The sequence below is a fragment of the Odocoileus virginianus genome, chromosome 17 (genome assembly GCF_023699985.2).
Source record: "Odocoileus virginianus isolate 20LAN1187 ecotype Illinois chromosome 17, Ovbor_1.2, whole genome shotgun sequence".
In the NCBI taxonomy this organism is placed as follows: domain Eukaryota; kingdom Metazoa; phylum Chordata; class Mammalia; order Artiodactyla; family Cervidae; genus Odocoileus; species Odocoileus virginianus.
Genome location: NC_069690.1, coordinates 49,073,322 through 49,087,003, shown reverse-complemented (window position 1 = coordinate 49,087,003; position 13,682 = coordinate 49,073,322). Strand labels below are relative to the sequence as shown.

General features: G+C 41.6%; 2 protein-coding genes across 9 annotated transcripts in view; one reads left to right on the top strand and one right to left on the bottom strand.

Moving 5' to 3' along the window:
• Positions 1–29: 29 nt before the first annotated feature.
• Positions 30–6,991, bottom strand: DDX5 (DEAD-box helicase 5). 2 transcript variants are annotated; one of them, XM_020901744.2, is made up of 14 exons: positions 6,916–6,991; positions 6,178–6,356; positions 4,848–5,013; positions 4,564–4,660; positions 4,347–4,480; positions 4,168–4,233; positions 3,788–3,929; positions 3,549–3,709; positions 3,292–3,464; positions 2,886–2,996; positions 2,567–2,628; positions 2,418–2,477; positions 932–1,156; positions 30–736 (listed from the first exon to the last, which is right to left on the bottom strand). In XM_020901744.2, the coding sequence occupies exons 2-14, from the start codon at positions 6,219–6,221 to the stop codon at positions 333–335; spliced, it is 1,845 nt and encodes a 614-aa protein (XP_020757403.1). In that variant the 5' UTR covers positions 6,222–6,356; positions 6,916–6,991; the 3' UTR covers positions 30–332. The 2 variants fall into 2 exon arrangements, with proteins under 2 accessions (XP_020757403.1, XP_020757402.1); XM_020901743.2 differs by lacking the exon at positions 6,916–6,991 and having other exon boundaries at positions 6,178–6,406.
• An 82-nt stretch (positions 6,992–7,073) lies between these two features.
• Positions 7,074–13,682, top strand: part of CEP95 (centrosomal protein 95) — a 35,939-nt gene continuing 29,330 nt past the window's right edge. For 6 of the 7 annotated variants that reach the window (XM_020901740.2, XM_020901738.2, XM_070479782.1 and 3 more), the window contains exons 1-4: positions 7,074–7,288; positions 9,003–9,131; positions 10,366–10,473; positions 12,977–13,087. In XM_020901740.2, coding sequence (XP_020757399.2) covers positions 7,270–7,288; positions 9,003–9,131; positions 10,366–10,473; positions 12,977–13,087 — 367 coding nt within the window. In that variant the 5' untranslated portion in view covers positions 7,074–7,269. The remainder of the gene's footprint in view (positions 7,289–9,002; positions 9,132–10,365; positions 10,474–12,976; positions 13,088–13,682) is intronic. The other variant, XM_020901741.2, reaches the window with a different exon arrangement.

The window sequence follows — 13,682 nt, the reverse complement described above, 5'->3', positions numbered from 1 at the left end:
ATGTAAAATAAAGTACCATTTCCACTTAATTCAGTCTTCAAATATTTTTTATTGGAAGGCCATGCATTGCCTTCATTTATTGTATTTCAAATCACTGTACATTTACTTTTGTGAAAACACTGCCTGCATTTTCTAGTACAAAAAAAACCTAAAAATTGTTTCAGGAATGTAGAGAAATATCCAACTTAAATAGCGAAAAAGTGCACCATAATTACTGCTGCACTGCAGTCATTTCTGCATTTCCCATGTTTCTTAAATAACTATCTTGTCTGATAACACACAATATAAAGAGCAATTATGAAAAACAGACATTTACATATACTTCTAAAGTCTTATTGAGAATATCCTGTTGGCATCGGATAACCAATCATAGGCGCAGCTGCAGTAGCAGGATATGCATATGCCTGTTGGTTCATACCATTGTGCATATTTGGAACGTTACTTCCATATTGCTGAGTGCTATCATAACCGTTCTGGTAAGTCCCTGTTGGATTACCAGTCCTAAAACTGGTCTGTATACCAGCAGACACAAAATTACTTCCAAAGCTCCCATTGGTGTAATTCGCAGCACTGTAAACACCATTCTGAGTTTTTGCCCCAAAATCTCTCTTAAGCAGACTAGAGTAACCGCGGTCATAATTCTCCCTGTCTCTAAATGTATTAAATCCACCCCTTTTGCCCGCAGAGTATCTGTCCCGCCGGTCATCCTTCATGCCTCCTCTACCCCTGGAACGACCTGTCAAGAAAAAAATTGCCAAATTGTTATTTCCATGGAACCAATCATTACTAACACAGAAAACAATTTGGTAGCTCTATTTGAGAAGTATTTTCTCAACTTCTTTCTGCACTCACCCACCAATCCTATCTAAATGGATTTATAGACTATCATGTGACCCCACACCCACCAACACTTACCAAAGGTTGGTCTTACCTGAACCTCTGTCTTCGACCAACTGAAGCAACTTAGGATTAATTGCTTGATTAGCTTCACGAAGCACAGAGATAAGGTCGCTCACTTGCTTTATGTTATTAGGTGTAAAGAAAGTGTATGCTGTGCCTGTTTTGGTACTGCGAGCAGTTCTTCCAATTCGATGAATATAATCCTCTGAGGAGTTAGGGTAGTCATAATTGATGACAAATTTCACATCTTCCACATCTGTAAGGTGTTGCAGTGTGGCAAAATAGCAATGTACAGGGTTTTGCACACCACAACAGCCAGACCAAAAATAAAAAGTTAGACAATTGTATTCCCAAGAAGGTATGGGCTGCAAAAAATACAGTTTAAATGGTTATCCATTCCCTGTAGGAATACCATTGAGGTTGAAAGGGGGGAAGAAAAAAAAAAAAAACAAACAAAAAGCACACGTCATCTGTATACCTTATTACCCACCCAATGATGGAGCATGTCAAAAGGACGTGTGTATTTCCTAACAGTCCCCAATTAGCAAGTCCCCTTACAGATCATCAAGTGACATCTGAATGCTTCTGCGCAGTAGGGCCACTTAAAAGTTCACAGCAACCTCCTCGTGTGCTTTCATTTTGAGGACCTTTCAACAAAAATGTACATGGTCCTTTGTGTTACACACTTATCAGAAGTTCAAAATTCTGGCCACACTGCTTGTCTTGCCAAGACCTTACAACCGCAGCTGCAAGAAAAACATACCTGTCCCCCAAAAGTTGTTTTTATGCACTGTGTCTCGTCTAGGCAAGCGCTTCCAAGAAGCCAGGATTCACTTGAGAATGTGTCTCTCTCTGGCAGGTCTCGACATGACGACTACTGTGTAGGTGAGGGAGGAACTTTCAAAGCACTGCTTTTTTTCCCACTGACTATGTGTGAGAAGTTGCTCCTGCTCTAGATCTTATGTGCCAGTACTCACCAATTTGTAAAAGGCTTTTAGTACCTTTTAAAGCTGCTCTCTCCATTTCAAACTTGAACAAAAATTTCATTGAACATTGAAGTTTGGAAATATTTCTTCGACATTTCAGCAAACTCACTGAAACTCAAAGACCCACAGATCACAGTAAACAGTTTGAAACAATGCTGTACCATGGCAGTCATGCAAAGCATGGGACAGAAGAAATACCACGGCAGTGAACTGTGAGGATTACTTCCATTTTTTCCCCCCGGAGAGAACAGTTTACGGGGCAGAGGTGGTATGTTCTGCCTTTTGAAGATTACTGGCACACTTTCAGCTTTTCACCTCTCTAATCGACTGGAAGCAGCCAGCCGATCACTAGTCCTCCATCCCCCTCGAGTCCTCCGATTGTCATGCCTAGGCCTTGCCACAAAGACTGCACCTTTATATGAAAAAAACTTAGAAAAAATGCAGAGGTTAAAGAAAGCAATAAACTTTCTTTAAAAAAATTATATGGATATCTTCTGGGAAACCAAGCCATGAATGCGAGTTTGTACTAACCTAGCCCTCTGGAGGCCACATCTGTAGCAATCAGAATAGGAGCCTTTCCATGTTTGAATTCTGCAAAAGAAGGCACACACACAGCCATCAGTATGAATGGTATTCTAAGTGTATGGGGTGGGCATGGGACCCCGCACTTAAATACTTACCATTTAGAACCCAGTCACGTTCCTGTTGACTCTTGTCACCATGGATACCCATGGCAGGCCACCTAAAGTAAAGAAAAGTTACGTTAAGAGGCTGGCATTTAAAACCTTGTAGATTTTAACCATATACTTTAACCGTTTTGGTCACAAACCCTTTTAAGTCCACCTGAAACAAGGTATACACAGTCTTTCCTATACATGTATACTACCAGATCATTTCCATCTTTGAAACTCAGATCTATCAACCCTGATTAAACTTTGCCCCTTCTCCTGAACTCAACTCTAATAAATATCTGCTTTAGTGGAGGACAACCACACATACCCATCTCTCCTCATTTTTCTAGTGAGTTCATCACATCTTCTTTTGGTTTCAACAAAAACAATGGTTTTATTCTCCTTTTCACTCATGATCTCTTCCATTAGGCGAATAAGCCTTAAAAGAAAAAATATTCTGAATTTTAAAAAAAGTTCATGGTTAAGAGCAAAACACCAACTTTTACTCATAGGGCTACAAGTTGAAAAGAAAATATCTGCTTAACCTTTTTAACTGTTCTACCCTTTATCCTTAAGCCATAAAACAATACTCTGTTAAGAAAGGAGCAAAACAATTTTCAGCATGACAGATTTCAAATTAGCATTTAGATTCCACCCAACTGAAAGTCACTTTTAAGGTAACTTGTGAAACAGTGACTCAACTTGTAAAATTGTTTTCGGAGTCAGTCACTTACTTTTCATCCTTTTCTACGTCATGACACACATCCACAATCTGAAGAATGTTGTGATTTGCACTGAGTTCTAGTGCACCAATGTTTATATGAATATAATCTTTCAGGAAATCTTCAGCAAGCTGTCTTACTTCTTTTGGCCAAGTAGCACTCCACATTAGGGTTTGCCTATCAGGCTAAAAATTAGATTAAAAAAAAAAGATGTAAGAACAAATTTATAGCTTAGCTTGAAGACATGACAACATTTAAAGGGCACTCACTCTGATCTGGTCCACAATCTTCCTTATTTGGGGTTCAAATCCCATATCAAGCATTCTATCTGCTTCATCAAGGACAAGGTAGGTGGTTCTTCTTAGATTGGTTTTCCCACATTCTAAAAAGTCTATCAGTCTTCCAGGTGTTGCAATACAGATTTCCACACCTTCAATTAAACACAAATGTTACCATGACATCCAGAACTTTCTGCATAATCAGTGACAAAACCTTTTTCCTTACATACCTCTCTCCAAATCACGTATTTGTGGTCCCTTGGGAGCACCGCCATAAATGCAAGTAGACTTCAAGCGACATGCTCTGCAGTATTCAGCAGCTACCTGCTGTACCTGTTGGGCCAGTTCCCGAGTAGGTGCCAGCACCAAGCACTAAAATAAGAGGAAGTGGAACACCTTTAGAGAGTCCTGAATTCTAGTTTTAAAGTGCTAATTTACTATTGCTATACTGGCAGATGATCTACACTGTCAATACCCAAAGCAGCTTTGTCCCTTCCTACACTGAAAACCATAACTCTCTATATAAAACCACCACAAACTTTCTTTTGCTGTGTAGTCTACAAATCTCTATGCTTTTAACCAAGTTAAGAGAATACATATGTACACTTACAATAGGCCCATCACCTCTCTCTAGGAATGGCTGATGATTGATGTGGACAATGGCAGGCAGCAAATACTAAACAAGGGAAAAGAAAAGGTCATATTAAATATTAAAAACACTTCTGGTTTAATTACCAACCCATTTTCTTCAGGACCTGTCACATAACTCAAAAGGTCCCCCAAACTTACAGACAAAGTCTTTCCAGATCCAGTTTGTGCTACCCCAACCATATCCAATCCACTTAGAGCAACTGGCCATCCCTGAGCTTGAATAGCTGTGGGTTCAGTGAAGTTCTGCCTTGCAATCACGTCCATGACATTTGCTGTAATATTAAGAATTAAACAAACATCAATAATGCCAAGAGAAAGGAATTTTTTTAAAAAGGTGGGGAAAACTAGTACTTACCAGGGAAGTTTGCCTCATAAAAATTCAGGACTGGCTTTGGGCAGTTATGACCTCTAACAGTAATTTCCTTGCTTCTTCTGTACGTCTCTACCTCTTGCTACAAAACAAATTATAAAAATTCAGTTATATCTCATGAGGGCTCCCCCTAACTAAACACACGACCAATACACCCCTAAAAAAATAATTATCTACATTAACATTCCTTTTAAGTTGGTAAGACATTTCTAGTCAAACTTAAAAAGTCACTGAGTTACAGCCTGAAGAAACCACATCAAATTACTCACTGCTGTACGCCTAGCCAAATCTGGGTGTTCTTGATAAAAATTCTTCTCAAATTTGGGCAGCTCATCAAGATTCCACTTCTTTTTAACCAGTTTCTCTCCAGGGTTTCCAAATTTCTTTCCAGATAAGGGCCCTGCCCTACTTCCTCCAAATCGAGGAGCACCAAACCTAAAATTAAAGAAAAAAAAAATTACATTTTCACCATTCCTGCTCACATGCTAAAAATCAATGAAAGACTCTGGAGGTGGAAGTGCTGTCCTCAGTGATGGTCATTCTTTCAAAAGCCACAGTTAATACCACATCTCCCTCATTTCCCGTTATATATGAAGTACACACAACACTGAAAACAAATCAACAGCCCGGGATTTACTGGGTCGGAAACTGGTTTGCCAAGCTCTAGAAGTTCAGATACACGGACAGACAACAGCTGGTGGCTACTACTCTTTCCCACGAGCAAAAAAATTAAATGCCTAAAAAAGCCAAGTAGAAGCTTAACACCGACGTTACTTAAGCAGCTGTCCTGAACCAAAGAGCTCTGGTTTTAATACGTAGCGGAACAACACAGGCAGTGAGAGCAGAACACGGAGGGTGGTCTCGGGGACAGTTAGGCAAGCCAATCTAGTTGCGGGGATCCCTCAAAACGGCTTCCTACCAAGGTAGCAAAATTATATAACGAAAGGAAAACGAGGAGGAGGAGCTGGAGACTACCGGGGGAGGAGTCCCGGCCCGGGCGGAGTCCTTCGGGCGGCGTTCCCGCTGGGGCGGCGCTTCCCCCTTTGTCTCGCATTTCTCTCTGCGCCACATTTTCTCGACGCTGCCATTTTGAGCTCCTCCGCCGGGCGGGGTAACAAAGGCGCCGCCGCCATGTCCGCCGCCGGCATTTTGTACCCACGGCTCGGCCACATGGACGATTCCCGCGGCGCCGGCCACCCTCCCACCCTCGCCGCATTAACGGCTTCGGAGGCGGCCCCCTCGTCACCCACAGAATCCCCAGATTCCGTAAAACTCTTGTAAGCGTACAGCTAACAGCAGCGACTTCGCCTCGAAGCGCTGCGCTTTCCTCCCCTCGAGAAATGTGCTCGAAATTCTCCCAACAGTTGCCAAATCATCAAGGCCCCGATACCCGCTTCCCAAACAAAAAGAAATTTTTAAGGCCGTTAACAAGAAAACTCCAGTTTTGGACAAGTATCAAAATGGCGCAAGCCCCTTTCGATGGCGGAGGCCCAAGAATAGTCTTTAGAAGCCGAGTTCCCCCCACCACCCCACCCCCGCAACCCTCATCGGTCTCCCATCCCCCACCCACCGGGCCTGACAGGTCGGTTCCCAACTCACCCTCGATCCCGGCCACGGTCTCGGTCACTCGAATAACCCGACATGGCGTCAATGGTTGCGGTTGGCGGGAAGCGAAGCGGAGAGAATCGGGTGCGACGAGTCGCTGGAGGTGGCTCCGGCGACGGCAAAGCCTTGCGGGGGCGGCAGCGGCGGAGGAACGACGATGACAGAAGCCAAGCCTGCCCAACAAGAGACCGGTGGAAATGAATGAGGTGCCGGCGGCGTCCCGGCAGCCGGTTTTATAGCCTGGCCCGCCTCCTCCGCCGCAGAGAATGCTGGGAGCCGCTCTATGACCTAATCACTCCGCCCCTGCGCAGAGGTATTAACGCCTGCCGGCGTTCCGGGATTCGCCATTTTCTCGCCCCTCCCCCCGGGCCCTTAGCCGATTTTTCGCCTCTTTCAAGGATGGGACCTCCCCTTCCCCCACCTCGCCGTCCACCACTGGGATGCCTCAGCCTGCACTCTCTTGACTTCACCGTTTTCTGGTCTTTCACACTTCAGGGAAGCCACTGCGCCCTTTTCCAGGTCTAGCCCAGACAATAAAATGCCCAGCCCTGGTCAACCCACTCTGTCCCCTTGGAGATGTTTACGTCTCCAAAGAGCCTTTACGCCCATTACTAGGGGCAACAGGAAGGCGGAGCCTGCCATTGTCACGTGGCTTCCCCCGCCCGCCGAGTGAGCGGGCGCACTACTTCCCCATTTGGTGTCGGCGGAGGAGTACAAGACTAAATAGCTCACCGGAAGTGCCGTGCTAATGCCCCCGGGAAATCTGCCGGGGCTGCTGGGTGACCCGAGTTGTCAAACCCACCCACCCCAGGACCCCTGAGCGCGATCTGGCTGGTGAAAGATGGTTTCTAGACCACGCAAACCGCCACCTCGGCACGTGCTGCCAGAGGAAGTGCTCCCGCGGTGACCAATCAGCAGCGAGAAGCCGTTTTAACGTCCATCCCTCTTCCACCGCCCCCCTTCCCGGCACTTTTGTTTGCTTCCCTTCCCGTCACCGCTGCGTCTGCGCCGTGCGGCCCTTTCAAGACGCCGTCCCGCGCGCGCGCGCGCCCGGCTGGGAGTCCGGCGGCGACTTGCCTCCGCGACATGGCCGGCTCAGAGGCTGGTGAGTCTCTGCCTGGAGCCCCGTTTGTGTGTGTGCTCAAGTCCCCTTTCAGTCCAAGCCCTGAACGCTCCTCCCCAGCTTATCTGAGGCTTCGGGTGGGTCTGGGTTGCCGGCGGGGCTCGTGAGACAAGCCGGTCGTAGTTGGCGGGTTCTCTGGCTGGGGCTTCTCAGCCCCGCTCCCTGGCGCATTCGAAGTTGTCGAGCCTGATTTGGGGCGGGGAGACAAGGGCCCTGCGGTGAGGCAGGCAGCATGCGGGCATGTTGGCTGTAAATGATCAGAAAGTGTCTTTTCCTAGACTCTAATTTTCTAGGGAGTGTGCTCTCTGCTGCATTGCGGGGCCTGAGAACTGAGTATTAGCGCTCTAAAAATTTTGTTGCCATCCCAAAGCAAAATAACGGTGGATTTTCCCGCTTCAGTGCTTTCTACGGTTACTGGCTTTGTGTAGAGCCGTTTTTGAAAAGCGAGCTGATTGGGTTGTTTAGGACGCTTTCATCTTTTTTTCCAAGACAGCGTTCAAACCAGTTGTCATGGTTTGGTCTGCTGTAAGTAATGGGCACTGGGAGACGGAGATAACGTGCCTTGACACTCCCACACATACACGTTTATTTCTAGAACATACTGAAGATAACGTGCACAGTAAAAGAACTTGCCCCTTAATCGCCAGTTATTTCAGGGAACAAGTGTTTCAGGTTTGCTAAATTACCTTTGGTTGAGAAGCCCTTGAAATAATTTGGCTAATCCCAACGGAGGGGTGATACACAGGAAACTTCGATAGGGTTAGTAATGTGCTAGCTCTGAATTTAAAGGCGTTTTTATTAATTTCTCATATCTCTTTTCATATACGTCAAGTATAATTAAAAATAGAACTAACAAATGCAGTAGTATTGGTGCCATTACTCTAGTTCTTCACAGCCTAGGCTAATCACCACCTATTTGGGCAGCAGAGAAATGCCAACTTGTACAAGATAATTGGATTAAAAACATGACTAATGCTATGGGGAATTTGAAGCAACATCCATTAATTAGTTTCTAGTAGCCTGAGATTATCATTAACAAACTGTCTTGTTTGTGACATCCTGTTTACTTGTAAATGTGTTGAAAAAACATCTACCTTTGGTTAGTAAAATGAGATCTATGGTAAGTAACTTAAGATTTTAGGTTGCAGCAGTGAAAATTGAATTTGCATCATCAGTTCAGTCGCTCAGTTGTGTCCGACTCTTTGCGAGCCCTTGAATCGCAGCACGCCAGGCCTCCCTGTCCATCACCAACTCCCGGAGTCCACTCAAACCCTTGTTCATTGAATCGGTGATGACATCCAGCCATCTCATCCTCTGTCGTCCCCTTCTCCTCCTGCCCCCAATCCCTAGTCTTGACTAAATTGAAATTACAGCTTTTTGGAAGTCATCCCAAGAAATTAAATACAGCTTTTCAAAAATCATGCCTAGTCCAGTGAATAGGGCTCCACCTTCCAGTGTAGAGGATGCAGGTTTGATTCTTCTTCAGGGATTTAAGATCCCTTTTATACTGTAGGGTGTAGCCAAAAAAAATTGTTTTTAATTGAAAAAAAATTAACTTAGGGTCTTCGAAATTCTTTAATAATCAAATTCCTTATCTTCTGTTGAATATAGTGTCTGTGTTTGTGGAGGTTATTTTTTAAAGAAATGTTTGACTTTTTCTAGTATTAGACTAATCTTTTCCTTCCTTTCCCAAAAGAATGGATAACTGTTGCCAATAATCTTCTTTTGAAATGTCACATACACCTGAGGATTCGAGAACTAGAAGACTGTGATGCTAATGTTTTTATTGCTCTTTATCAATCCATTTTGGGAGAAAAGGTACCAGGTAAGGATACTTAAAAGCAGAAGTAATAGTGTCTATATAGTGTCTATATCTTAGGCCAGACATTTCTAGTGCTTTTTTTTTTCCTAGTTTTTTTTAGTTAGATCTTACATATAAAATCTTGAGATTTCTCTTTGTATCTTCTTTTTATCTAAATAATAGCATTCATTGCCTTAATGAATGTCTTAGGAGACCCACCTATAGTAACTGCCTTGGTCATCAACTGTTTAATCATTCATAATGTCGTGTGAAAGTCACACCTTCTCTGTAAATGTACCTTCATGGGTTCTAAAATTGAATGGAATTTGAAGGCTTGTTGAGTCTTGGTATTTAACCAATGTTATGGATAAGAATTGCTGTTTGTACTGTGTTCCTGGTGAATCCTTGCCCACAGATTGCTCTGCTACCTCTGTCTCTCTATATTGTTTACAACCGTTAAGCACTAAAGCTCTGTACAGTCCCTCTTCCCTCCATTGTTATGAGTCAGTGCCCTCATCACTTCCTGGAATAATGGGATAGCCTCCAGCTGGTATCTTTGATGCTAGCCTCTTTAGAGTACAGAGGCATGTAGTTATTGAATCAGTCTTTTAAAAGACTCATTTCATCCTTCCCCAAGACACTTATCTTCCTCAATACAAGAGGAGAAACTCCAAATTTAAGTTGTTAAAATCTTTCTGCTCTTATCTTAAAAGCCTTTATGCCAGTAATTCCCAATAGCTTGCTTTAACAGCACATACATGAATCCTCCTTTCACGCCTGTTATGGGTTTTTTCCCTCTCACGGAAAACAACCTGGGGTTATGGGTTAAAGTCCCACCTCACAGGTTCTGTCTCTCGTTAAGAGTATTAGCATCTCCTTGAGTTTATGGATCTCTTTAGCTTTCTTCAGCGTGGCACTTATTACGGAGCATGTTCATACATGTGCTGTGTACGTGTGTGTGTCAGTCGCCCAGTCGTGTCTGACTCTCTGCGACCCCATGGACTAGCCCACCAGGCTCCTCTGCCCATGGATTCTCCAGGCGAGAATACTGGAGTTGGTTGCCATTTCCTTCTCCATATATATGTTGATTGACTATATATTCAACCAGTAAAGATTCTGCTTTGTGGAATTCAGGATCTGTTTATCCGTATGTTATGGCCCACTCTGTTTGGGCATAGCTCAGAGGCCTGGTCAGAGACAGGTAGATGAAAACTTGGACTTGCACAGGATGCAGAGTTACATAGTTTTTTCCCCACAGATCTCATAGCTATTCCCAGGAGTCAAGAGGATGAAGCTCACAATGTGCAAGCAGTGATTGATTCGCTAGCTTTGGATTACCTACAGGTCAGCCTGTCTCACATAACAGGTTGGTATGTACTTAATCATCAGATAATTTTGCATTTTACTAAAATATTTTGTTGGATAGAACTCAGCCTTGTTTTACCAAATGAGTAAGGTTGTGGAATAGACCAAACAGCAAGACTGAACCAAGACAGTTCACTGGTATAGTTAAGACAACATCCTTAAAAGCTTTTCCAGGAGAGTCATACGTTGAGTTTTGGGATAGGTCTCAGAATCCTAGCTGGTAATTTCAATTGTGTTTTGTTGTTACTGTACAGCTACCATTGTTTGTTTATAGTAGCTAAAAGTCAGAAACACCTGAGTGTCCATTAATAGGGACAGGTTAAATAAATTACTATAGTTTCTTATAGGGAACTACTCTGCAGCTATAAAAGATAATTGATGATGCTCTTTGTATGTCAGTACAGTGTTCCATATTCGTGAAATGATCTCTAATATATATTGAACGAGAAAAATATGATGTAGTTACAATGCTGATTTGCAGAATATGCTATTTGTAAAAACAAATTCAGAAGTTATATGCAGTTGATTGAATGCAGAAGGACTCTGTAGAAGTACATGTAAGAAATTTAATTCTGATTGCCTCTGATGAGATGAACTGGACAAGGGTCGGATGAGATTTTTCATCTTATACCTTTTGCACTTCTAAAATTTTGAACCATATGAATGTATTACCTGTTCAGAATAAATAAAACTGTAAATTGTTTTTCAGCCTTTTTCCAAAACAGTATCCATGCTTACATTCAAAAGCCAAACATAACAATTTCATTTGTAAATCTGTTTTGGTAGATAGAAAATGAGGGTTATTTCAGGCTAATGAACAGAGGAAATTCTGGAGACTTGAAACTATACTTGAAGCACTAAGAGAAAGTGTATACTGTTTGATTCTTTGACAATCGTTAAAAGAGATACATCTTAGTCAGGATAGGACATTTATATCTTATTCTGGTAGTAATAGCACCATTTTACAGAAATACTGTCTTTAAATTTTTTAATGTAGTTCAAGGTGAGTAAATGTGGTAAATTAGTTTGGAGAAAATTCATTTTGAGAGATAATGCTGGGACTTCCCTGTTCTTTGGAAATGGCTTTCTCTCCCAATTGGGCAATTTTTGGTATTTATGTTTACTATATAAACATACCACATACCAAGATTGTGTCTGCTTATAGAACTTCTGGTGTGTGGTGTTGCCTCTGACAACTCATACCCACCCCACAGAAAGTTGCAAAACTGCTTACCTCCTCCAGTAGACTGCAAAGCAGCTTTTTAGTCCTTCTGTGCTGTTTAAAGCAGTTTCTCCTACACTCTGAAGTGCTGCATTCTCGCCGGCAGTCTTGTTGCTGGGTTGGCAGAGTATGCTCCCCGTCCTGGAAACCAGAAGTCTTGGATATGTCCTTGGGGTATGCTTGTGTATCTTGTTAAGCCAGAAATCATAGGGCTTAAAAAAAAAAAAACATAGGGCTTAAGATTTCTGTTCAGTTGTTTTAAACAAAAAAAACTATCAAACATTGACTGTCTTTACTGGAGTGTTGTAAAACATCATATTTCTGGTTTAGTTTTTTGGGGTTTTTTTTTTTTTTTGCATCGTGACTGAGGTTATGAATGACTGGATTATCTCAAATATCAAATTTCCACTCCACCTCTCCCATATTTGTTTGAATTCGTGCCAAATCTAATCTCCCAAAGGACAGCCCAAGTGTCTCAGGAGTTTTGAGTTCCATCCATCCCTCAGGTTGCTCAGAGTCCATTTTAGGTGATATTAAACATGTCAAGTTTTCATGATTTTGCAGCCCATTTCTTGTCAACATTTCAACTTAACATTTATTGAAAATCTATTTGAGCCAGGTACTGTGCTGGAGACTGTTTAAAGGTTAGTTTCTAGGTATTAAGTTGGTATAATGGAAGGTAAGGCTGGAGATTTGGGGGTAAGGTGAGATTAAAAGGAGTTTTATGTGCAGGGAACTGGCTCAGTTTTTAATTAAAAATGGTATAACCTGTAGTGAGTGAATAGGAGTTAACAAATTTTAAAAATTAGGAATTCCTAATGAAGGTATCTGAAGTTTGTTTTTGTTTTGTATTCTCTACTGCTGTTGTCTTCAGAACAAGTCACACCACCATCATTCCATATTCACCAGGCTAATAAAATTCGGCTTAGTTGTTTTATACTTAATTTCTTTTTGGTTTGTTTTTATACTTTAGTATAAATCTTATGGGATGAAGTTCACTTATTTTGCTTCTTCATAAATGAAGGACTGTGCCAATGAATTATCACCCATAATGTTCAGGACTACCATTTTTCAAATATAATCAAGTATCAGGAAAGTGATTTTTTTTTTCTTTTTTTTAGGAAATTGATATTTTTAATGTTTATACTGTCATTTTTTCTCGAGTTAATTTATAATCCTGTGTCCTGAACACTGTTTTTACACTGGTATATCCATTTCAAACTCATGAGGCTTTCAATTTCTTGGTCAATTTTTTTTTAATAGCTCTGTATTCTGTGTTCAGGAGAAAATATAGTGAAAGGAGATAAAGAATCTATTAAGAATCTTCTAGAAATATTTGATGGGTTGCTGGAGTATCTTACAGAACACATCAGTGAAACATCTCATGAAAAAAGTAAGTTTAAGCATAAAATTTGGCTTGATTTATATTCTGTTATCTCCCTTTTAATCTTTTTGCCTATTTTTTTTCTTGGGCATTAGAATCACTAATACACTGTATCTGACAGATTTAATTGTAAATTAAATTTCAGTTCTCACTGTTGAAGTGGTTGAAAACTCTTAGCTAATCATCACATCCTTTGTCAACTTGGGTATTGCTTATAAATTACTTTAAAGCTAATATATAATAGGAAGCTAAATCTAGTTAAAATTGCTTATTGTCCTGTTATTACATGAAATTCCTTACTCAGTAATTCCCATGTCAGAACTGCCATTTTTGTACAAATTTGGATATTGCCAAGGCATCAACCGAAAGAGTTGTTATGTTTCTGTCTTCGGCCTACACCTAGGTTTGTGACAGCTTGAATATTTATTTTACTCTTCAGGTAATTCAGTTTCCCAAATTGTAACAGTTTGTTGTGTGAAATCTTGATTTTATGTTTTTTTATTGGTGAATTATTAATATTTTCCAAAAGTGTTCTGGTTATATTTAAACTAGATCACTAGTGTATAGGAGTTATTCATAATCTTTGACTCCATAATCCCATTTC

Excerpts from the sequence above, each read along its gene's own strand:
- DDX5 (XM_020901744.2), bottom strand. The coding sequence starts at position 6,221 with ATGTCGGGTTATTCGAGTGACCGAGACCGTGGCCGGGATCGAGG. Across the intron at positions 4,234-4,346 it reads GATCTGGAAAGACTTTGTCT|TATTTGCTGCCTGCCATTGT; the intron begins GTAAGTTTGGGG and ends TCCCTTGTTTAG. Across the intron at positions 1,157-2,417 it reads TGTGGCCTCCAGAGGGCTAG|ATGTGGAAGATGTGAAATTT; the intron begins GTTAGTACAAAC and ends AACACCTTACAG.